At 33.3% G+C, this 25,622-nt stretch overlaps 1 protein-coding gene across 7 annotated transcripts in view; it reads left to right on the top strand.

The window, feature by feature from the left end:
- ome (dipeptidyl peptidase 4 omega) overlaps positions 1 to 25,089 on the top strand; it is a 123,624-nt gene extending 98,535 nt beyond the window's left edge. For all 7 annotated transcript variants that reach the window (XM_089096721.1, XM_089096719.1, XM_089096723.1 and 4 more), the window contains exons 13-15: positions 17,362 to 17,534; positions 21,128 to 21,333; positions 24,920 to 25,089. In XM_089096721.1, the coding sequence (XP_088952847.1) occupies positions 17,362 to 17,534; positions 21,128 to 21,333; positions 24,920 to 25,030 (490 nt within the window). In that variant the 3' untranslated portion in view covers positions 25,031 to 25,089. The remainder of the gene's footprint in view (positions 1 to 17,361; positions 17,535 to 21,127; positions 21,334 to 24,919) is intronic.
- The last annotated feature ends 533 nt before the right edge of the window (positions 25,090 to 25,622 follow it).

The raw sequence follows: 25,622 nt of genomic DNA, 5'->3' as shown, positions 1-25,622 counted from the left end.
AAATTGTTTGCCCTCTAAGCATCTAAATCAGTCTAAAAGAATAAAAGGTACCTTTAAATATGGATATAGCTTAGAGGTGTATAATATGCATAAAGGAACGGAACCATTCAATGTACAATTTGAGAGATTTTACACGTGACTGACTGAGTGCTCGAATGACTTACCGTTTGTCAAAAAGTAAGCAGTACGAAAAATGTGGCTCTATCCCGCTTTCTAGGGCTAAAATTAAATAAAAAAACAAGTTTTTTTTTTTTAACTGAAAGTAAGGAGCGACATTAAAACTTAAAACGAACAGAAATTACTCCGTTTATGAAAGGGGCTGTCCCCTCCTCAACGCCTCGCTCTTTACGCTAAAGTTTTTTCTTGTTTTAAAAAATAAAGTTGTGTGACAGAGTCCAACTTTAGCGTAAAGAGCGAGGCGTTGAGGAGAGGACAGTCCCTTTCATATGCGGAATAATTTCTGTTCGTTTTAAGTTTTAATGTCGCTCCTTACTTTCAGTTAAAAAAACTTGCTTTTTTTTTTATTTAACTTCTGAACGTTTTTGAATTAATGCAGCTTTGATTTTGGCTCACAGTACATGAATAATTAGAATCAAATATAAATATTAATTTTACTTGTTTTGGCTAAATGGCTTTCTCGAAATTTTGTTCTGCCGTAACTTACGAATTAACTTACGTTACAAACTTCTATATTTGTATGTTTTTATTACGTATATTAGGGAGTTTACCCCTAGTCAGTACCTTGCTCTTTACGCTAAAGTTCGAATTTTATTCGAATCACAAACCCCTGAATCACAAAGGCCGGTTAATTAGAATGGATAGCTCTTTTGAAAGTACTAAAAAAAACTTTAGCGTAAATGGCGAGGTGTTGACTAGGTGGGCAAACCCCCTTTTATACGTAATAATTTCTGTTTGTTTTAAGTTTTAATGTTGCTCCTTACTTTCAGTTGAAAAAACTTATTTTTTTTTAAATAATGCTGAAATCCGGCGTCCCCTTCATAGAAAAGTCCCTTCCCCAAGGAAACATCCTCTATGGAAAGATCTTCTCACGTAACCCCGTCCTCCGACCCCCCCCCCACCAGAAAAATCCCTCCTGAAACGTCTGTATACTTCCCATTAACCAATACTATATGTAAACAATGGGCAAAGTTCATTGACTTGCAGCTCTTCCCCTGGGAACTGTGGGGGATTAAGTCATCCTGAAAGACATAAGTAGAGGAGGGGGTACCAGTCGTGTCAGCACACCATATATGGGCATAGAACCACGTGGTTTATGGTTTTTGTCAGTGAGAATGAAAAAACAGGAATTTTGTCACATTTATGGATGTTTTCATGGATGGTTATGTGTGTTGGTCGATTTATTTGATGTTTTTCATGGATGTTTTATGGTTTTTGTCAGTGAGAATTTGAAAAACGGGAACTTTCTCACATTTATGGATGTTTTTATGGTTTTTGTCAGTGAGAATTTGAAAAAACAGGAACTTTCTCACATTTATGGATGTTTTATGGATTTTGTCAGTGAGAATTTGAAAAAACAGTAACTTTGTCACATTTATGTCTGTTTTCTTGGTTTTTGTCAGTGAGAATGGAAAAACAGGAACTTTCTCACTTTAATGGATTATTGAGTCTAATGGGAGCAGGTCAATGACACTTCCTTCTTGTTGTTGCTCGATGCAAATGTTATGATCCAGAAATAGTATTTGTTGTTGTTGCTCGAGCCAAATGTTATGAGTTTCCCGGAAACAGTTAGATCACGTGTTTCCTTCTCAGCCAATCAGAGGGCTGGTTACATATCCTTTCTCAGCCAATCAGAGGGCTTGTTACACATGATTTCCCCGTTACATAACAATTCGCCCTTTAGATTTCGTATATAACGGACATGTAATGTGATTCAATTATCAGAAAGCATTTTGACATAATGGAGAAATTTGATGAATTAGAAGCATTGGCAACCTCAATTTACTATGTAAGTTCCGTTTTTATTTTCAAAATAAAATTATTTTCCGTGGTCATCCTCCACGATATTCAGGTAAATCCCCCCCCATACAATACAAACATCACTTTAAAATCTTTATACTCGATAGAAAACATAAAAGGTGTTCTTTTACCCTCAAAACCTAACCCCCCTCCCTCATTGTTTTTACAACCAAATTCTCGCAAAAAGAAATAATTATCCTTTCGAAAAATTTAGCTTTTCCATATTGTAATCTTTTCTCTACATGTGATTGACACTGTTGTTATTAAGCGTTCTGTTTTGACATAATGCTCACGCGCGAAGCCTATAATGAGCTATCACTCTTTGTCCGGTCTTTAGACATGAGCTGGTTTTACACAATCGAGGTTTTCAGTGCTTTTACGTACTTCAGGGGTTGTCTGAAAATAGCGGTCAGCTAATTTTGTCTGCAAATTAGCGATAGATCTCGGGGGGGTTAATTTTCCTAAATTTAGGGGAGGGGCGTGAAGCCGTGATTTTTTGTTGGGGAGGGGGTTAGCACTTTTAATAGTGACAAAAGAGAAATGAAAAGATAATTGTTTCTTACTTCTGTGTCTAACCATTTCTCTTCGATATTTAGTGATTTTAACTAGAAAAATTGCCCTCAATTGAGAGGAGGGGGCGTGCACCTGTGTAGTTTGTCGAGGGGGTCTTTAGCACTTTGAAGAGTGACAAAATAGAAATGAAAAGATATTTGGGGATTGCTACCTTTTCTGACAATAAATAGTCGAAATTTATCGAGGGAATATATAACACTATTAAAACTTTTATGTGAGTGAGAATAAACCCGTGATTTTTGTTGGGGATGGGGTTAGTAATTTTAAAAGTGACAAAAAAGAAATGAAAGGATAATAGTTTCTTACTTCAGTGTCTAACCATTTCTCTTCGAAATTTAGCAATTTTAGCTATAACAATTTTCCTAAATTTAGGGGAGGGGGCGTCAATCCGTGATTTGTGTTGGGGAAGGGGTTAGCAAATTTAATAGTGACAAAATAGAAATGAAAAGATAATTGTTTCTTACTTCAGTGTCTAACCATTTCTCTTCGAAATTTAGCGATTTTAGCTATAACAATTTTCCTAAATTTAGGGGAGGGGGCGTAAATCCGTGATTTGTGTGGCGGAGGGGGATAGCGCTTTTAAGAGTGACAAATAGACATGACCGGATAATGGGTACTTACTACAGGCTCTGACAAGTCTTCAACAACATTTCGCTAATTCTCAGATACCACATTCCAAACATTTATGGAAGGTGGAGTTAACACAGGAGTGTTGGTGGGGATGGGGCTAGCACTTTTAATAGTGACAAAATAGAAATGAAATTTAATTTAAACACTTTTTTTTCAGATATAATTATGTTTGGTGTGATTGACACAGAATATATTGGTCTGAAATATTCCTCAACTGGCATTATTTTCGAAGCAGCTTTCTTACTCCTAGACAATCAACGACGTGAAATTCATTGATATAAATGGAACATCAGATACAATATGTATAAGTACAAGAAAAACAGATGGAGTCCAACACTAAATTTTATAAATAGATATGGCTTTTACGCTAAAACCATACGACCACATAATGAAAATGGCTATGAAATAAAACATGTACAAGAGAAAATTCAGGAAATATGCAGTTTTTTTGGTGTGCAAGCTGTTTATGTTAAGAGAAACGTACCAACTGATAAATTCTTACTAGAAAAATGTGATAAGAACATAGCATTATTCAATTTAGAAGACTTCAAATGTGAGAAATACCTGCATTCAGTCTATGACCCAGAAGATGAAGTTAGATATTTCGCTAAATGGATACCAAAAAAGATACTTGAAATGGAAAAATATATCAGAGATCCAACGTCAAAAACTTGCTCCTCCTCATATAAACTGTATTAAGATTATTTTTTTTTAAAATAGGTAATTATTTTTTTCAAAACTTTTTTAAATATTTTTATTTACTAAATATATTAATTATCAACTGTTTTTATTAATTATAATATTAAATTGCCAAGAAAATTATGCTTTAAGATTCAACATGAGAGGGAACACACTTTCAAGTTCAGCATGTTGGAGAACCCTAAATAGTCAACCATAAAAAGGTAAGTTAACACTAAAATGTTAAAGAATTTTTCTGAAATTATCTTAAGCCTGATACGTTTTTATTATTTAGAATATTCCATCTCCACGAAAATTATACTTTAAGATTCAACAAGCCAGGGAACACACATTCAAGTTCAGCATGTAGGATAAACCTAAATAGTCATCCATAAAAAGGTAAGTTAACCCTAAAAGATTAAAGAATTTTTCTGAAATTACACTTTCAGATCCACTAAGTCGGGGAACACACTTTCAGGTTCAGTATGTAGGAGAACCCTAAATGCTCATCCCTAAAAAGGTAAGTTAACCCTAAAAGGTTAAAGAATTTCTCTGAAATTATCTTAAGCCTGAGACGTGTTTATTCTTTATAAAAGTCATTCGCCACGAAAAATATACTTTAAGATTAAAAAATTCAGGGGACACACTTTAAACTTCAACAATTTTGAGAACCATAAATATTCATACAAAAAAAGGTAATTTAACTCAAAAATGTTAAAGAAATTTTCTGAAATTATCTTAAGCCTGAGACGTTTTTATTCTTTAGAATAGTCCATCTCCACGAAAATTACACTTTCAGGTTCAGCATGTAGGAGAACCCTAAATGCTCATCCCTAAAAAGGTACGTTAAATCTAAGTGGTTAAAGCATTTTCATATTTATATACAGTTTCAACTAGCTATGAATAAGTTTGATCAGCATAAGCTATTTTCTAGCGAACACACACAAAATCAGAAGAAATTTAAAATATAACACTATGTAAATAAAAATGAGAATATAATTGTTTAGAGATATGCACATTTTCCGTTCTCTCTGGCTAAGTTTAAAAAATTCAAGATATTTTCTTGCAAAAAAACAAACACATTCAGAAAAAAATGTCAATTGTTCATCAAGTACCTACGCAATTAGAATAAAAGTGAAGTTATTTATGCACAGTTTCAACTAGCTATGACTAAGTTTGCTGAAGACAAGCTATTTTCTTGGAAAAACATAAAACATCACAAAAAATGGTCAATTGTCATATAGAACCTACTAAATTAGGCTTAAATGAATATATTTATGAACAGTTTCATGTACCTATAGCTAAGTTTTCTAAAGAAAATCTATTTTCTTTCTAAAACACACAAAATCAGAAAAAATGTTCAATGTTCCTTTAGTAACTACGAAATTAGTTTAAAAATTAAGATATTTATTCAGAGTTTCAATTAGCTATGGCTAAGTTTGCTAGATACATGCTATTTTCTTGCGAAAACACAAAAAAAAACAGAAAAAATTTTCAATGTTACTTTAATACCTAAACAATTAGTCTTAAATTAAGATATTTATGCAGAGTTTCAACTAGCTATGGCTAAGTTTGTTAAAGACAAGCTATTTTCTTGCTAAAACACACAAACTAATAAAACTTGTTCAATGTACCTGTAGTACCTACGCTATTATGAGTAAATGAAGATATTTATTCATAGTTTCAACTATCTATGGCTAAGTTTGCTAAATACAAGCTATTTTCTTGTTAAAACACACAAACTCAGAAAAAATGTTAATTGTTAATTTATTACTTAATAATTTTTGCTATAAATGAAGATATTTTTGCATAGTTTCAACTAGATATTGCTAAGTTTGCAAAAGACAAGCTATTTTCTTGCGAAAACACACACAAAATCAGAAAAAATTATCAGTGTACCTATATTAACTACTAAATAAGAATAAAAATGAAGATATTTATGCAGAGTTTCAACTAGCTATGGCTAAGTTTACTAAAGACAAGCTATTTTCTTGCGAAATCACACAAAATCAGAAAAAATGTTCAATGTTCCTTTAGTACCTACGCAATTAGGCTAAAAATGAAGATATTTATGCACAGTTTCAACTAGCTATGGCTAAGTTTGCTAAAGACAAGCTATTTTCTTGCGAAAACACACAAAATCAGAAAAAATGTTCAATGTTCCTTTACTACCTACGCAATTATGCTTATACTAAGATATTTATGCAGATTTTCAACTATATATGCCTAAGATTGATAAAGACAAGCTATTTTCTTGCGAAAACAAACAAACTCAGAAAAAATTTTCAATATTCATTTAGTAACTACGAAATTAGGCTGAAATGAAGATATTTATGCAGAGTTTCAACTAGCTAGGGCTATGTTTGCTAAAGACAAGCTCTTTTCTTGAGAAAACACACAAACTCAGAAAAAATGTTCAATGTTCCTTTAGTACCTACACAATTATGCTAAAAATTAAGATATTTATGATCATTTTCAACTAGCTATGGCTAAGTTTGATAAAGACAAGCTATTTTCTTGCGAAACCACAAAATCTCAAAAAATTTTCAGTTTCCCTATAGAAAATAATCACTAAGGCTTACATGAATATATTTTTGCACAGTTTCAACTATCTATGGCTAAGTTTGCTAAAGACAAGCTATTTTCTTGCGAAAACACACAAAATCAGAAAAAATGTTCAATGTTGCTTTAGTACGTACTCAATTAGGCTGAAATGAAGATATTTATGCAGAGTTTCAACTAGCTATGGCTAAGTTTGCTAAAGACATGCTATTTTCTTGAAAAAACACAAAAAAAATAAGAAAAAATGTTCAATGTTCCTTTAGTACCTACGAAATTAGGCTTAAATGAAGATATTTATGTAGAGTTTCAACTAGCTATGTGTAAGTTTTCTAAATACTAGCTATTTTCTTGCGAAAAAATAAACAAAATCATAAAAAATGTTCAATTTTCCTTTTGTACCGACTCAATTAGTCTAAAAATGAAGATATTTATGCAGATTTTCAACTAGCTATGGCTGAGTTTGCTAAAGACAAGCTATTTTCTTGCGAAAACATAAAAAATCAGAAAAAATGTTCAATGTTCCTTTAGTACCTACGCAATTAGGCTGAAATGAAGATATTTATGCACAGTTTCAACTATCTATGGCTAAGTTTGCTAAAGACAAGCTATTTTCTTGCGAAAACATAAAAAATCAAAAAAAATGTTCAATGTTCCTTTAGTACATATGCAATTAGGCTAAAAATGAAGATATTTATGCAGAGTTTCAACTAGTCATGGCTAAGTTTACTAAAGATAAGCTATTTTCTTGCGAAAACACACAAACTCAGAAAAAATGTCCAATGTTCCTTTAGTACCTACGCAATTAGGCTAAAAATTAATATATTTATGCACAGTTTCAACTAGATATGGCTAAGTTTGCTAAATACAAGCTATTTTCTTGCGAAAACACACATAATCAGAAAAAATATTGTTAGGTTTGGTTAAGTTAGATTAGGGGTGGTTAGCCTACGTACGCGCACATATAGGCTAGGTTAGGTTGGATTAATTTAGGTTAGGTTAAGTTAGGTTAGGTTAGATTAAGTTAGTTTAGGCTAAGTTAGGTTAAGTTAGGTTAGATTAAGTTAGGTTAAGTTAGGTTAGGTTAGGTTAGCCTACGTACGCACGCGTATGCGCAGTTTCAACTAGCTATGGCTAAGTTTGCTAAAGACAAGCTATTTTCTTGCGAAAACACACCAAATCAGAAAAAATGTTCAACGTTCCTTTAGTACCTACACAATTAGACTAAAAATGAAGATATTTATGCAGAGTTTCAACTAGCTATGGCTAAGTTTGCTAAAGACAAGCTATTTTCTTGCGAAAACACACAAAATCAGAAAAAATATTGTTAGGTTAGATTAAGTTAGATTAGGCTAGCTTAGCCTACGTACGCGCGCGTACGTAGGCTAACCTAGCCTAACCTAACTTAACCTAACCTAACTTAATCTAACCTAGCCTATCCTAACTTAACCTAACCTAACTTAATCTAACCTAACTTAACCTAACCTACCTTAATCCTACCTAACCTAACCTATCTACTCGCGGACGTAGTCTATCCTAGCATAACTTAATCTAACCTAACCCAACAACATTTTTTCTGATTGTGTGTGTTCTCACAAGAAAATAGCTTGTCTTTAGCAAACTTAGCCATAGCTAGTTGAAACACTGCATAAATATCTTCATTTTTAGCCTAAATGCGTATGTACTAAAGGAACATTGAACATTTTTTGTGATTTTGAGTCTTTTCGCAAGAAAATAGCTTGTCTTTAGCAAACTTAGCCATAGCTAGTTGAAACTGTGCATACGCGCTCGTATGTAGGCTAACCCTAACCTAACTTAACCTAACTTAATCTAACCTGACTTAACCTAACCTAACTTAATCTAACCTAACATAACTTAACCTAACCTAACTTAATCCAACCTAACCTAACCTATATGTGCGCGTACGTAGGCTAACCACACCTAATCTAACTTAACCAAACCTAACAATATTTTTTCTGATTTTGTGTGTTTTTGCAATAAAATAGCTTGTTTTTGTCAATCTTAGACCTATCTATTTTAATATGATCATAAATATATTTATGTTTAGCCTACTTTTTTATGTAATAAAGTAGCAATTAAAATTTTTTCTGATTTTGATTGTTTTCTCAAGAAAATAACTTGTCTTTAACAAACTTGGCCATGGCGAGATGAAACTCAGGATAAATATCTTCATTTTTAGCCTAATTGCATAGGTACTAAAGGAACATTGAACATTTTTTCTGATTTTGTTTGTGTTTTCGCAAGAAAATAGCTTGTCTTTAGCAAACTTAGCCATAGTTAGTTGAAACTCTTAATTAATATCTTCTCTTCATCATAAATGAGTAGTTAATAAAGGAACACTTTACTTTATTTCTGTGTTTGTAGATTTGCGCACTCAAATCTAATTTCTTTAGCAAACTTAGCCATAGCTAGTTGAAACTCTGTATAAATACATTAATTTTAGCCTAAGTGCGTATTTAATAAATTTAATTATTTAATATTACTTCTGTTTTTGTTTGTGTTTTCGCTATTACCTATCTTGTCTTTATCAAAATAAGTACTAATTCTTAGACAATCTGCATAAATCAATTATTAAAATCCCCATATCGTATGTACACAATGTTCATAGAACATTTTTTCTTATTTTGTTTGTGTTTTTGCAAGAAAATAGCATGTCTTTAGCAAACTTAGCCATAGCTAGTTGAAACTCTGCATAAATATCTTAACTTCAGAATAAGTGCGTAGGTACTAAAAGAACATTGAACATTTTTTCTGAGTTTGTGTGTTTTCGCAAGAAAATATCTTGTCTTTAGCAAACTTAGACATAGATAGTTTAAAATGTGCATAAATATCTTAATTTCATCCTCATTGAATAGTTACTAAAGGAACATTGAAAATTTTATCTGATTTTGTGTGTTTTCGCAAGAAAACAGCTTGTATTTAGCAAACTTAGCCATAGCTAGTTGAAACTGTGCATAAATATCTTCAATTTTATACTAATTTTGTAGGTACTAAAGGAACGTTGAAAATTTATTATGATTTGGTGTGTTTTCGCGAGAAAATAGCTTATCTTTAGCAAACTTAGCCAAAGCTAGTTGAAACTGTGTATAAATATCTTCATTTTTATTCGAATTGAGTAGGTACTGCGGGAGCATTGAACATTCTTTCTGATTTTGTTTGTTTTTTCTAAAGAAAATTGCTTGTCTTTAGCAAAACTTATCCATATATATTTGAAACTCTGATTAAAACTATTCAATTAAGCCTAATTTATTATGTACTATGGAAACATTGAACATTTTTTGTGATTTTGTGTGTTTTCGCAAGAAAATAGCTTTTCTTTATCAAACTTAGCAATAGATAATAGAAAATATTCATAAATATCTTCAATTCAGCCTAAGTGCGTATTTAATAAAGGAAAATTGAACATTTTTTCTGATTTTGTGTGTTTTTGCAAGAAAATATCTTGTTGCTTAGCAAACCTAGCCATAGCTAGTTGAAACTGTGCATAAATATCTTCATTTTTAGACTAATTGTGTAGGTACTAAAGTAACAGTGATCATTTTTTTTGATTTTGTGTGTTTTCGCGAGAAAATAGATTGTCTTTAGCAAACTTAGCCATAGCTAGTTGAAACTGTGTATAAATATCTTCATTTTTAGTCTAATTGCATAGGTACTAAAGGAATATTAAACATTTTTTCTGATTTTGTTTGTGTTTTTGGAAGAAAATAGCTTGTCTTTAGCAAACTTAGCCATAGCTAGTTGAAACTCTGCATAAATATCTTCATTTAAGCCTAATTGCGTAGGTACTAAAGGAACATTGAACATTTTTTCTGAGTTTGTGTGTTTTCGCAAGAAAATAGTTTGTCTTTAAAAAACTTAGCCATAGATATTTAAAACTCTGCATAAATATATTAATTTTTAGCCTAATTTAATAGGTAATAAGGGAACACTGAACATTTTTTCTGATTTTGTGTGTTTTCGTAAGAAAATAGCTTGTCTTTAGCAAACTTAGCCATATCTAGTTGAAACTGTGCATAAATATCTTTATTTAAGCATAATTGCGTAGGTACTAAAGGAACCTTGAACATTTTTTCTGATTTTGTTTGTATTTTCACAAGAAAATAGCTTGTCTTTAGCAAACTTTGCCATAGTTAGTTGAAACTCTGCATAAATAACTTCAATATAAGTAAAATTGAGTAGCAACTAAATTAACAAAGAACATATGTTATGTTTTTGTGTGTTTTAAAACTAAAAAATCTTGTCTTCATAAAAAATAGAAATAGATATTTTAAACTCTTATTAACAATATAAATTTCTGCATTTGTTAGTATTTAATATATTTACTTTTATAATTTTGTCATTTGGTTTGTTTTATAGATAGAAAATTTCTTGACTTTATCAAACTTAGTCATAGATTGTTTAAAGTCTGCATAAATATATTCATTTTTAGCCTCATTGTGTATGTACTATAGGAACATTGAACATTTTTTTCTGATTTTGTGTGTTTTCGCAAGAAAATAGCTTGTCTTTAGTAAACTTTGCCATAGCTATTTGAAACTCTGCATAAATACCTTCATTTTTAGCTTAATTGCGTAGGTACTAGAGGAACATTGAACATTTTTTCTGATTTTGTTTGTGTTTTCGCAAGAAAATAGCTTGTCCTTAGCAAACTTAGCCATAGCTAGTTGAAACTCTGCATAAATAGAGAAATTCTTTAACCACTTAGGGTTAACTTACCTTTTTAGGGATGAGCATTTAGGGTTCTCCTACATGCTGAATCTGAAAGTCTAATTGTCGTGGAGATGGACTATTCTAAAGAATAAAAACGTCTCAGGCTTAAGATAATTTCAGAAAATTTCTTTTAACTTTTTGAGTTAAATTGAATTTTTTGTGTTAACTATTTTTGGTTCTCCAACATGTTGAACTGGAAAGTGGGTTACCTGGCATTTTGAATTTGAATGTCTAATTATCGTGGCGAATGACTATTCTATATAATAAAAACATCTGAGTCTTATGATAGTTTCAGAGAAATTCTTTAACCATTTAGAGTTAACTTCCCTTTTTAGGGATGTGCATTTAGGGTTCTCCTACATGCTGAACCTGAAAGTGTGTTCCCCGACTTGCTGTATCAGAATGTACAATGTAAGAACCGTTCTTTAACAATTTAGAGTTAGCGAGTAAATAGAGGTGTAGCTTGGAATGTTCCCCCATAAGTTTTAACCGGAATGTATGATAACTGGCTTGTTTTATTTGTAATTCCAAAATACGTTGCGATGGTCTATAATCCTTTATAATATAGTAACATGATAATGATAATTTATTAAAATTAAAAAAAAAATACTGATTAAACTTACATACGTTGGTGTAAATATTTCGGTTTCTCAAAAATATTGAACTATAATGTGGGTTCCCTGGAATTTTTAATCTGAAGGGATAATTTTCTGGGCTAAGGAATATTATAAAGAATAAACACGTCTCAGGCTTAAGATAATTTCAGAGAAATTCTTTAACCATTTAGGGTTAACTTACCTTTTTGGGGGTGAGAATTTAGGGTTCTCCTACATGCTGAACCAGAAAGTGTGTTCCCTGACATGCTGGATCTGAAAGTGTAATTTCAGAAAAATTCTTTAACCTTTCAGAGTTAACTTGAATTTTTTGGGGTAAATATTTCGGGTTCCCCAACATGTTGAACTTGAATTTGTGTTCCGTGGCATGGTGAATTTGACAGTATTTTTTTCGTGGCGATGGAAAATTATCTAGAATAAAATAGTATCAGTCTTATGGTAATTTAAGAAAAAATCTTTAACCATTTAGGGTTAACTTACCTTTTTAGGGATGAACATTTAGGGTTCTCCTACATACTGAACCTGAAAGTGTGTTCCCTGACATAGTGGATCTGAAAGTATAATTTCAGAAAAATTCTTTAACCTTTTAGGGTTAACTTACCTTTTTATGGATAACTATGTAGGGTTCTCCAATATGCTGAACTTGAAAGTGTGTTCCCTGTCATGTTGAATATAAAAGTCTAATTTTCGTGGCGATGGACTATTCTAAAGAATAAAAACGTCTCAGGCTTAAGATAATTTCAGAAAAATTCTTTAACCTTTTAGAGTTAACTTACATTTTTATGGTTAACTATTTAGGGTTCTCCAACATGCTGAACTTGAAAGTGTGTTCCCTGAGAGGTTGAATCTGAAAGTATAATTTTCACGGCGATGGACTATTCTAAAGAATAAAAACGGTTGAGGCTTAAGATATTTATTGCTTAAACATATTTAAAAACATTTGAAAAAAATAATAATAACATATTTAAAAAAAAAAAAAGCTTAATCCATTTGATATGACGAGGAGCAAGTTTTGGATTTTTGATATCTGATGCATTTTTCCATGTCAGGTATCTTTTCCGGTATCCATTGAGCGAAATATCTAACTTCATATTCTAGGTCATGTACTGAATGCGTGTATTTCTCACATTTGAAGTCTTCTAAATTGAATAATACTATGTTTTTATCACATTTTTCTAGTAAGAGTTTATCAGTTGGCAAGTTTCCTTTAACAGAAAAAGCTTGCACACTGAAAAAACTGCATATTTCCTGAATTTCCTGAAACTGCATATTTCCTGAAGTATGGTTTTAGCGTAAAAGCCATTTCGATTTATAAAATTTAGTGTTGGACTCCATCTGTTTTTCTCGTACTTATACATATTGTATCTGATGTTCCATTTATAGCAATGAATTTCACGTCGTTGATTGTCTAGGAGAAAGAAAGCTGCTTCGAAAATAATGCTAGTTGAGGAATATTTCAGACCAATATATTCTGTGTCAATCACACCAAACATTATTATATCTGAAAAAAAAGTGCTTAAATTAAATTTCATTTCTATTTTGTCACTATTAAAAGTGCTAACCCCCTCCCCAACAAAAATCACGGATTCACGCCCCCTCCCCTAAATTTAGGAAAATTGTTAAAGCTAAAATCGCTAAATTTCGAAGAGAAATTGTTAGACACTGAAGTAATAAACAATTATATTTTAATTTATATTTTGTAACTATTAAACTTGCTAACCCCCTCCACACAAAACCTCAAGGATTCACGCCCCCTACCCTAAATTTCGGAAAATTGTTATAGCTAAAATCGCTAAATGTCGAAGAGACCTGGTTATACACTGTAGTATGACCCCATTATCGTGTCTTGTCTCTTTTGTCCCTCTTAAAAGTGCTAACCCCCTCCCCAACCAAAATCACGGATTCACGCCCCTCCCCTAAATTTAGGAAAATTGTTATAGCTAAAATCGCTAAATTTCGAAGAGAAATGGTTAGACACTGAAGCAAGAAACAATTATCTTTTCATTTCTATTTTGTCACTATTAAAAGTGCTAACCCCCTCCCCAACAAAAATCACGGATTCATGCCCCCTCCCCTAAATTTAGGAAAATTGTTATAGCTAAAATCGCTAAATTTCGAAGAGAAATGGTTAGACACTGAAGTAAGAAACAATTATCTTTTCATTTATATTTTGTCACTCTTATAAGTGCTAACCCCCTCCCCAACAAAAATCACGGATTCATTCCCCCTCCCCTAAATTTAGGAAAATTGTTATAGCTAAAATAGCTAAATTTCTAAGAGAAATGGTTAGACACTGAATTAAGAAACAATTATCTTTTCATTTCTATTTTGTCACTATTAAAAGTGCTAACCCCCTCCCCAACAAAAAATCACGGATTCACGCCCCTCCCCTAAATTTAGGAAAATTAACCCACCCTAGGTCTATCGCTAATTTGCAGACAAAATTAGCTGACCGCTATTTTCAGACAAACACTGAATTACGTAAAAGCACTGAAAACCTCGATTGCCTAAAACCAGCTAATGTATACAGACAGGAAAAGGGGTGACAGCTAATTATAGGCTTCGCGCTGGAGCATTATGTCAAAACAGAACGCTTAATAACAACAGTGTCAATCACGTGTAGAGAAAAGATTACAATATGGAAAAGCTAAATTTTTCGAAAGGATAATTATTTCTTTTTGCGAGAATTTGGTTGTAAAAACAATGAGGGAGGGAGGTTAGGTTTTGAGGGTAAAAGAACACCTTTTATGTTTTCTATCGAGTATAAAGATTGTAAAGTGATGTTTGTATGGTCTGGGGGGGGATTTACCTGAATATACTGGCGGGTGACCGCGGAAAATAATTTTATTTTTAAAATAAAAACGGAACTTACATGGTAGATTGAGGTTGCCAATGCTTCTAATTCATCAAATTTCTCCATTATGTCAAAATACTTTCTGATAATTGAATCACATTGCATGTCCGTTATATACGAAATCTAAAGGGCGATTTGTTATGTAACGGGGAAATCATGTGTAACAAGCCCTCTGATTGGCTGAGAAAGGATATGTAACCAGCCCTCTGATTGGCTGAGAAGGAGACACGTGATCTAACTGTTTCCGGGACACTCATAACATTTGGCTCGAGAAACAACCACAAATACTATTTTTGGATCATAACATTTGCATCGAGCAACAACATGAAGGAAGTGTCATTGACCTGCTCCCATTAGACTCAATAATCCATTAAAGTGATAAAGTTTCTCTTTTTTCATTCTCACTGACAAAAACCAAGCAAACAGACATAAATGTGACAAAGTTCCTGTTTTTTCAAATTCTCACTGACAAAAACCATAAAACATCCATAAATGTGAGAAAGTTCCTGTTTTTTCAAATTCTCACTGACAAAAACCATAAAAACATCCATAAATGTGACAAAATTCCCGTTTTTAAAATTCTCACTGACAAAAACAATAAAACATCCATGAAAAAAATCAAATAAATAGCCCAACACAAATAACCATCCATTAAAACATCCATAAATGTGACAAAATTCCTGTTTTTTCATTCTCACTGACAAAAACCATAAACCACGTGGTTCTATGCCCATATATGGTATGCTGACACGACTGGTACCCCCTCCTCTACTGACATATTGGTTAAATTTTCGACTATGCTGAACATAATGGCTATCTCAAAATTTTGATTGGGTGACTTTGAGGAAAAAATAAGCGTGGGAGGGGGCCAAGTTGCCCTCCAATTTAATTTGTCACTTAAAAAGGGCACTAGAACTTTTAATTTCCGTTCAGATGAGCCCTCTCACGATATTCTAGGACAACTGGATCGATACGATAATCCCTGGGGGAAAAAAAACAAATAAACACGCATCTGTGATCTTTGTTCTGGCAAAAAATACAAAATTCCACATTTTTGCAGATAGGAGTTTGAAACTTCTATAGCAGGGTTCTCTAATACGCTGAATCTAATGGTGTGATTTTCATTAAAGTTCTATGACTTTTAGGGGTTGTTTCCCCCTTTTTTTCATAATAAGGCAATTTTCTCAGGCGCGTAACTTCCGATTGGTAAAACTAAACTTATTGAAACTTATATATTTGAAATCGGAATGAAAATCTAATTCTATTGATGTACCTATTGGTATCAAAATTTTGGTTTTTAGAGTTTTGGTTACTATTGAGCCGGGTCGCTCCTTACTTACAGTTCGTTACCACGAACTGTTTGAAAGTGAGAGACAGATTGAAATAGCTAGGAAGCGTTCTGCAGATGAAGGATGACAGATTGCCAAACAAAAACAGGTTGTCCCCGGAGGGGGTGAGAGGATGTTGTAAGGAGATAAATGGGAAATGGAAACTTCTTGAGAGAGTGTCAAGACGGAGGCTTTAAATAGAATTGGTCTAGAAGGAAGCTGCCTATTTGTATTGGTCTCCGGATGTTTGGTGCTGCAGTAGGTTGTTAGCTGTAGTAGGCTGTTAGCTGTAGTAGTAGTAGTAATAACGTGAATTTATTTACTTTATTCTCATACAAGCTGGGCTATGTAGAAAACTCATTCAACATCTTCGTAGAAAGTTGGTTTGCAGCTTTAATGTGTGCATCAGAGTGGCACTATAGCCAAGTCAGGGAAATGATTGAGATTAGAACCCCACCAGAAGTAGGGTCGTCCCCATGGTAGCTTAAGCTGGTTGGAAAATTAAGTCAAGATATGATTTTAATGCGCTTCTTGCCATCAAATTCGGTGATTGAACGTAGGAGATGACAAAACACAACATCCTTGGCACGCTTCAAGTAAAATTGCAGTGGCAGAACGAGCTCCCATTCCATCTTTAGTAACACAATCTAATTACTACCCCTTCAGTATTACTTCAGCATACTCTCAAGCACTAACTCAAGAATTACCTATGTATTGTTTTTTGTACAAGAGAAAATGTCGAAGCCTGATATATAATTGGTTTCAACGAATATAAATAGGAGAATGAATAGGACACGGGCTAAGAAATAAAAAAAAAAATCGTAAGTTTCTCCTAATATGAATCTATCAAGTCTCCGTTTTAGAATGGCCTTTTTGCGTACTTAAGGCCCCTTGCTTCTGATGCAGCTCTGATCAAATTGCCTAAGTGACACATGTGTTGGTTGTTCTGTATAATAAACATGTGCATCTTCAAATTCTTATACTGCGACATGTGGGGCTGTAGATCTCCCTGGATAACAAAGGCTGCCTGGTCAGTTGGAAAGAACACAATATCTTTTGATTTGCGATGAGTCGTTTTCCCAATTTCTGCGATCATCCGTTATACATTATCAGGCATAAGAGAGGGGGAAACTTGGGAGACGCATAAATGCAGAAACTATTGCGCTTTTGTGTTGACGTTGACACACTAATCTTTCAAATTTCTTTTGACAATTTTCTTCTAAAATTTGCATGTAACTTTTTTTGGTATTGCGAATGAATGTTTTGGCCTAACATAGGTTTCAAACGAGCGTCATTTTTTTTTAGTTACAGACCATCACCTCCTCCGACTTCAAGAGCTAAGCAATACCTCCCAAAGAAGATCCTGGTTAAGCCCCTGTCATTGACTCATGTCACTACCCATATGTTTACTTTTCAGGGAATTGAAAAAAGAGCCCTTCGTAGATGGAAGCAAAACAGCTATCTGGGGATGGAGTTACGGAGGATTCGCAACCGCTTCAGCTCTCGAAATGGATGTTCCTGATGCTTTGGGAGAAACAGCTTATCGATGCGGCATGTCTGTTGCTCCAGTAACAAACTGGATATATTATGGTAATACATTGCAAAAAAGCAAGTAAATTGGTTTAAGTTGAGACGCTTTTCAATAGCATAAGAATAAGAATTGATTTTATTGAAAAAAAAAACATATCAACAAAAAACTATTGCTTCCTCCCCTAAAAAGCAAAGTTTGTCCATGGGGGAGGTAGAGAAAACAAAATCCTTAAAACAAAGAACACTTGGCCACCGACACCACTAATACCATCTCACTAAACAATAAATACAAAATAATATCGTATATTATACTTCCTCTGGGAACATCATATCAACAAAACCCCCACAATGAATAAATCAATTAATAAGTCAAAACTCATATTCCGCAAAAAGTAGTTCCTTAATGATTTTTCTAAAAATATTGGGGTCACCAATAGTCTTAATATCACTATTCAAACTATTCCATTTCCGCGTACCTCTATAAAAAACTGAAAAACATGAACGGGAAGATATACCTCTAGGTACACAGAAGTCCGCGCTACCCCTTGTATCATGAGAATGAACAGTAGACCTAATGGACAATAAATCACTAAAACAACGAGGCTGAACATCCTGCTGCAGTCCAAAAATAAACCGCAAATACATAGAATTCACGAAGGCCTGCAGCCGGCAAAATTTTTAACGTTGGGTAAATTTCTCGAACAGACATACGGGGAGATATACGGGCTAAAATTTTTACTGCATGATTTTGTAGAACTATTATTGGTTTTAGGATAGAACAAAAAGTAGAGAGCCAAAAACTCGAACAATAAAAAATATACGTGTGTATTGATGAAAAATAAAAATGGTGAAGGACAAACTTGGGAAAAAATGTTGGAGTTTCTTCATTATACAGAGATTTCTTGCTAGAATTTTGCTAGTTAAAGTTACATGTTCCTTAAAAGATAGAGTTTCATCTATTACAATCCAAAGGTATTTAAAAGATGCAGTCCGTTTTATAACGCCATTGGGCATATCTAATTCCTTGATCCATGGGTAAAAGTTTGATGATCGCGAGAAAATAATAAAGTTAGACTTAGCCATGTTAATCCTTAATTTATTTACCCTCAGCCATGCTATAATTCTATTAACTGATTCCTTCATGGAAATCTGCAGCAGCTCCGCTGTCTTAGCTGTGCTAATTGGCAAAAAGTGAAACGGTTTCATTAGTCGGGTTTACCGTCAGTTCATTTATTCTATAGCAAAAATTATTTAGACAATTTGGTAAATCATTAATAAATATCAAGAATAATATACGACCGATAACTGATCCTTGCGGAACACCTATTTCAATACGCTTTTTTTCGGAAGAAGAATCATTTAGTTGGACATACTGATAACGATTACTTAAAAAACTTCTTAACAAATTTAACGATTTACCCCTCAAACCATACACCTCACACTTCTTAAGTAGGAATTCATGATCCACAGTGTCGAAAGCTTTCATCAGATCTAAAAATATAGCACCTATTTTGAAACCTTTATCTAATGCATCATTAATAATAGTTGTCAAATAAATCATCGCCTGTTCCGATGTCTTTTTTCTACGGAACCCAAATTGTGTCTCTACCAGTAACTCATGATCCTCCAAAAAACTCATCATTCTAATACTAAAATACTTCTCTAAAACACGGGAAATAATAGGTAAGACAGATATCGGTCTGTAGTTGCCTGGGTCATTCTGAATACCACCCTTATGAATTGGGGTTATACGGGCAGCTTTAAAACAGTCTGGGAATTTTCCTTGACGAAAACACTCATTAATTAACCCACATAAAACTTCAGCAATAACAGGAAAAATACATTTAAGTGTTTTTAGAGTAATATGATCGCTACCAGATGAATTACTACGCAACCCATAAATAACTTTTTAATTTCAAGTCTAAGGTGAAGAGACACATCAATGGGGTCCCTCAGTAAGGACTCGGACGTCGGATCACCACTATCAGGTACAACTGACATAGCTAAATTCAGACCAATATTCGAAAAATAACAATAGACACGTTTATAAAACTTATTTCTATTTATCAGAAAGATTAAAAAGGGGCATGAAGCTAGACATAGAAATGAGAAAAAGAGAGTAATGAGTAGCAAGAGTTCTCCTGTTATCGTCCGTTTAGTTTTGGCCACCTGCCAAAAAAATAACTTGTATTTGAATACTTAAATAGTCTTAAATAGTTCGTAGTATCTTGTTAAGTGCAAGGTGCTTAAACTGAGCTGCTTAACCAAGGATATTCATACCACACGATAAGGAGGGGGGCTGATCAAAATCCAAAGTGAACTAAATTCCTGCAGAACATTAATTACTCAAGATCCAGCTTAATAATTTGCCATAGCTTATGTTCCTCACAGAATACCCCTAAAGCCAAGAATGAATATTCAGGCAATGGCAAATCTCAGGTTTTTCATTTTATCAAAATTTGAGTCTTGTTGTAAAAGTTATTGGGCTTTTCATCAACCTAAATTTTGGTAAATTAAATTTAAAATATATTTATTAGCTCAACTTTACAATGTACTACGTATTTTTTTATTTGTGATTAGGCCAATTTTTGTATTGACAAATCCAAACCGATAATTAATATTGTAAAACCGCTAATTTTCTATTACACTTTCATGTTTTATATTCTACAGTGAAGGAATGGATTCTGGTTGTCCCCCCCCCTCCGAATATAAAATAATGTGTGCTGATGCATGTCCCTCAACCATCATTACTTGATGCATTTTCTCTTAAAATAGTAACAATATATAAATTAACATTTTAGAAGAGCAAAAAAAAAAATGCTTTTAAATAAATACTAGCTTATATTATTGATGTTAAACCTGAAGCGGCTGTACTTTGTCATGAGTCTTTTTTCTTTTCTTTTCCAATCTTACTTTAATCGTTGACGATATCCATGCTGCGTTATGTAACGACGTAGGTACCAATGGCAATTGCCTTCTAACCCTCCCACCCCATTGAAAGATAAGGTGTAAATAAGTTGAAACAAGACCGGAAATCCAAAATATTCTAATATTCTGAGCAGTAAGAACTTAGAAATGTGACGGAAATGCATTTATCTCAATGCTCATTATCGCTTGCGAAAGTTTTCTTTGACCGCTTAGGTAATTTGTTTTTCAACTCAAGTGACTGTCACATTGCGAAAACAAACAGAAACGAAGCTTTGTTTCAATTAAAACTTGTTTATATCCCATTATAAAAGATCCATTGTGTTCAAAAGACATCCAAAGGATAATTTAACAACACAAGTTTTAGATAACGAAAAAAAATAACAGAACTGCTGACTTCAAACCTTATAAACTGTCTTAAAAACAATACAGTTTAGGATTACAAATCAAAAGTATAAAAGTATTGAGAAACAAGAACAGAAATTCCATATTGTAAAAAGAGGAAAATGTATAGAGAAAGGTATAAAAGCATAGAGAAAAGTGAGACCAAATACAGGAACAGCAAATCCGTATTTTAAAAGGGGATAGGCTATTAAAAATTCTAGTTTTGACAATCTAATTTTAAATTAGAATACTAACGTATAGTAATCATATCAGTCTTAATATTGAGGCAAGGCTGATTTACAATAGCTTCAGTTGTGGATTTTCCTTCGTCTTTATCTTTATAGATTCTATTTACACTGAACGCTATATGAGCACACCTCAAGATAACGCTCTTGGATACAATACAAGTGATGTAACGAGAAATGTAGAAAACATCCGACATAAAAAGTTCTATTTACTTCATGGCACCGCGGATGATAACGTCCACTATCAGCAAGCTATGATGCTAGCCAAGGTTTTAGAAAAAGAAGATATTTTGTTTCATTCTCAGGTTTGTCAAAAATCTTTTTTTTCTCTTCCTAATATTATTTTTTTTTTCTTGTGCCTTTGTCCGGACAAACACTAACATGAGTGGGACTGGACCATAATAGAGCAGTAGATACATGTGATGTTAAATTCATCTTAAACTCTATTCTTCGTAGTAGATTCACACTCTAGTGCACAAATTGAATGTTAAGTTTAAGTACTGATGCTTATGCTCCTACTACTACTGCTACTACTACATTAACAATTCATTACAGTACCAAGCCGCCTGAGGCTAATACAGCTGTGCACTCTCCTAACCAACTCTAATTATCTGATAGCCCACTCCTTAATCCCTCTCATGAAGTTCCAATTTCCTTCAAATCATCTCTTATGACTTCCCCTCGCACTATCTGGGACAACCTTCTTTTCATTTGGCCCTAGATGGATGGCTAAAAAGCACAATTTTTGGTATTCTGTCATCCTTCATCCGTAAATTGTGGCCTGGCTATTTCACTCTTTTTTCTCTGTTGATTAGAAAACAGGATTGAACCACATTTTTCACACAGCTTATTGTTTGATACATGGTCAGTCAAACAAGCATCTAGAACTACCTTTGGGTAATTCCTCTAAAAACATCTAGCATATCTTCCCAAACCTTTTGAAGGACCTATCTTTAAGTGTCGTGCTTTTCCAGTGTCATTATCGTAGCTTACAAATAATTCCAAGGCCTATCCTTTTTTCTTCCAAACTTTTTTTTAACTGAAAAAACACCCTGTAACCTAGCTATTCCAATTTTTATGTCTGTAGCATCCACCATAATGCTACCCAAGTAAGTGAAACTACCCACTTTATTGATTTTCCCAGTACCTACTATTACGTCTCTAACCTCTCTAGCACAGGCTGCTTAGTCTTCTTAAAATTACAGAAGTGAAAAATTAAAATGGCAAGAAATTAGCTTGAATAGCTTATGTCAACACTAGTATGTTCCCAACCATTTTCTACCGATATAATGTCTCGGTATCTTTTCCTGGATCTCTGTTATAGATGTAAAAGAACGTTGTTCCAGGTTTCCACCTGTTTCGGTTTCAGAAAATTCCGACTGGTATTTTGACTCCGATTGCTCGACCTCGTTTTTGGTGCTTGAAATTTAGATAATGTTGAACTCTAGAATTACGATTGAGAGGCATAATTGGTGCTATAGCCGCTCATAATTTTGCTTTTATTGACAAGTGTGACTATAAATTGGCTTGGGGATAAGATTTAGAATGGATGCTCATAGGAGTATAGGCCTGTATGGCGGTAACAACTAAGCTGGGGAGTTGTATTGTTTTCTATTATTAATAACATGCTTGAAAAAAATAATGATAAAAATATCTTGGTATTGATTCTCTTGGTAATTTCTATCATGATGTATGTCAACATAGAATATAAGAATACGAAAAAGCATGGCCTCTTATAGATATTAAATTTAAAAAAACGAGTTTTTTTCAACTGAAAGTAAGGAGTAATATTAAAACTTAAAACAAACAGAAATTACTACGCATACGAGGGGGGATTGCCCCCTCCTCAACACCTCGCTCTTATTGCTAAAGTTTTTTGGCACTTAAAAAAACGTTACTTATTGTTCTAACTAAACGACCCTTGTTTTTCAGGAGTCCTTTTTAAAGAATTGGGATAAAATTTAAACTTTCGCGTAAAGAGCAAGGTGTTGAGGAAGGGGCAACCCCCCTCGCGTGCATACTAATTTCTGTTAGTTTTAAGTTTTAATATTGCTCCTTACTTTCAGTTGAAAAACTCGTTTTTTTATTTAATTTCTGATCGGTTTTTAAATAACGACAGGAAATCTGGCTCTACCTCCACCGACAAATCCTCTTCCCACGGAAATATCCTCTAAAAAATTCAATCCTGGTTAAAATTTACCCCAGGCAACCCTTAACACCTCCACACGTAAAATTGAGTCAGTAAGGAGAAAGCAAGACATAAAAAAAATCTCTACTGGAATTCTTGCAAATTCCCCCTGTATGCAGTTTCCCCTGAAAAATTCACCCCTGGAAAAATTCCCCTCCGTGGAAAATTTTTCCCGTGCTAATTCCCCCCAGAAAAAAAATCATCCTCCCCTTCCCACTCGAAAAATGTATGCATACTTTCCAATAACAAATACTATATTGACACAATGGGCAAATTTTATAACTTAAAGACCTTTCCCCAGGGGTTGTATGGGGGGGTCATGTTATCTCCAAAGACATAGCTTTTGCAAGATCTGACGAAATTTTGCTACACATTTACTATAAAATTTTCACTTATACTTTTGCATCTTGTAATTCATCCCCCCAAAAATATTTTTTCCCACAAAAAATGTTACCTGATCCCCACTTTCCAGAATAAGTCCATTGCATGGGCCTTTAATGCTGCCTTCAATTCTTCGAATACCTTTCCTTTTTCTTGTCAATACTCTTGTCGAGAGACACGATTCTAAACTCTGCTATATCCCAAGACCTGTGGTTTCTAAGACCTCAACTTTACTTCAAAGACCTCGACTAGAAAGGGATATATACTAAAATTATTATCTGAGACCACCCTTGCTAATCATGACAAAACGAGAAAAAACCGTAAAGAAGAGAGAAACGAGGATAATACAAGCCATTGAAAACCGTAGATTACAATGCAAATATCTCGGTCAAGAACTCCGCTTGACCGTCCTCAGTCCACAATATTAAAAAATAAGAAAAAAATAGTGATAAAAATCCAAAGATAATATAAAAAAACAAACCTTAAAACAAACACAAAAACTAAAACAGGAAGACCCTCTCAAAGTAATGATGAAAGGGTAATTGAATACAAATAAAATACTGAATGGCAATTCAATTTTTCAATTTATAAAGTGCCTTTTTAAAAGCGAATCAATTCCCAGGTAAGATATTATCACAGATTTTATTAGATTGCAAAATATAATTTTTTTTTTATTTATATAAAAACGATCAGAATTCATTAGTTCATTATAAATGGGGTTAGATGGATTTTTCCAGTATCTCTATTGAAACATTTCACCCTTACTTTGAGAGGGTCTTCATATTTTAGTTTGTGTTGTTGTTTTAAGGTTTTGTTTTTTATTTTATCTTTAGATTTTTATCATTATTTTTTTCTTTTTTTTTAATATTGTGCACTGAGGATGGTCAAACGGAGGTCTTGATCAAAATATTCGCATTGTAATCTACGTTTTTCACTCGCTTGTATTATCCTCGTTTCTCTCTTCTTTACGATTTTTTTTTTTCATTTTGCTAAAATTAGTTTTACATTTGCTGGTAGTAAATCCAGTTTTTTTCTTAAAATTCCCTGTGTTTGTCATTTTCTTTTTATCTGAAAACCTATTATTTTTCGCTATAAATGAAATAAAAAAAACTTCTCAAAACCAAGCAAAGCATGATCTTGATTTTCAATTTAGAAATGAAATTGTTCTATTTTAATCATTTTAAGATAATACTTACGGTTATATTGAAAAAATGTATGCTTAGAGTGGAAATAAAAATCTAAGCTGACAAATCTAAGCTGACAAATTCGGTTAAATTCTTATGTAAAAAATATCAAACTTCATCCTAATTTCTTTTTTTCAGAGCTATCCTGATGAGAACCACAGCATAAGCTTATTAAAGAGGCATGTGTACCACTCTCTTACAGCCTTTTTGATGGATGATTGTTTCCATATGGTCGAAGAATCAAATTAGCTGACAATTATTTTTACCAGTATAACATATATTACTTTGTAATAAATATTTTTAATGTCTTTGTGTCTTATTGTGTCATATTTTAATGTCTAATGTCTTAGAATCGTTTTATTTAACGCCCATTTAATTTTGTAAATTTTAATTTACGACATCAACCCCGCTCTTTTGGCTATGATAAGAGGAATGTTGAGAGGGCTAGGATACGTTCTCTGTATGAAAGATGACAGGTTGCCAACGATTCTCCTTTCCGGCCAACCGTCTAGGGCTAAACGAAAAACAAGTCGTCCTCAGCTGGGGTGGGAGAATGTCGTAAGGAACGATTTAAAAGAAAGGGGAACTTCATTTTAGGGTGTAAAGGAGAAGGCTTTGAATAGATTGGGAGGTAAGAGGAGCGTGCATAGCTGTGTCAGCCTCAGGTGGCTTGGTGCTCCGGTGAATTGTTATTAGTAGTCATGGTAGTTTAATTTCTCTTCCATTCTTACTTCTTATTTATTCTTCGTATCGTGTTCCCTGTTTTTAACAGCTTATTTCAGCCATTCTTTAAACAAGCATGAATTACCACAAATAAGTGTTGTGTTGCCAACCCCAATGC

Source organism: Artemia sp. Qi Xiang Cuo, chromosome 11 (genome assembly GCF_049724085.1).
Source record: "Artemia sp. Qi Xiang Cuo chromosome 11, ASM4972408v1, whole genome shotgun sequence".
NCBI lineage: Eukaryota > Metazoa > Arthropoda > Branchiopoda > Anostraca > Artemiidae > Artemia > Artemia sp. Qi Xiang Cuo.
The sequence above is the reverse complement of the archived record's forward strand: the minus strand, read 5'-3'. Positions and strand labels throughout refer to the sequence as shown.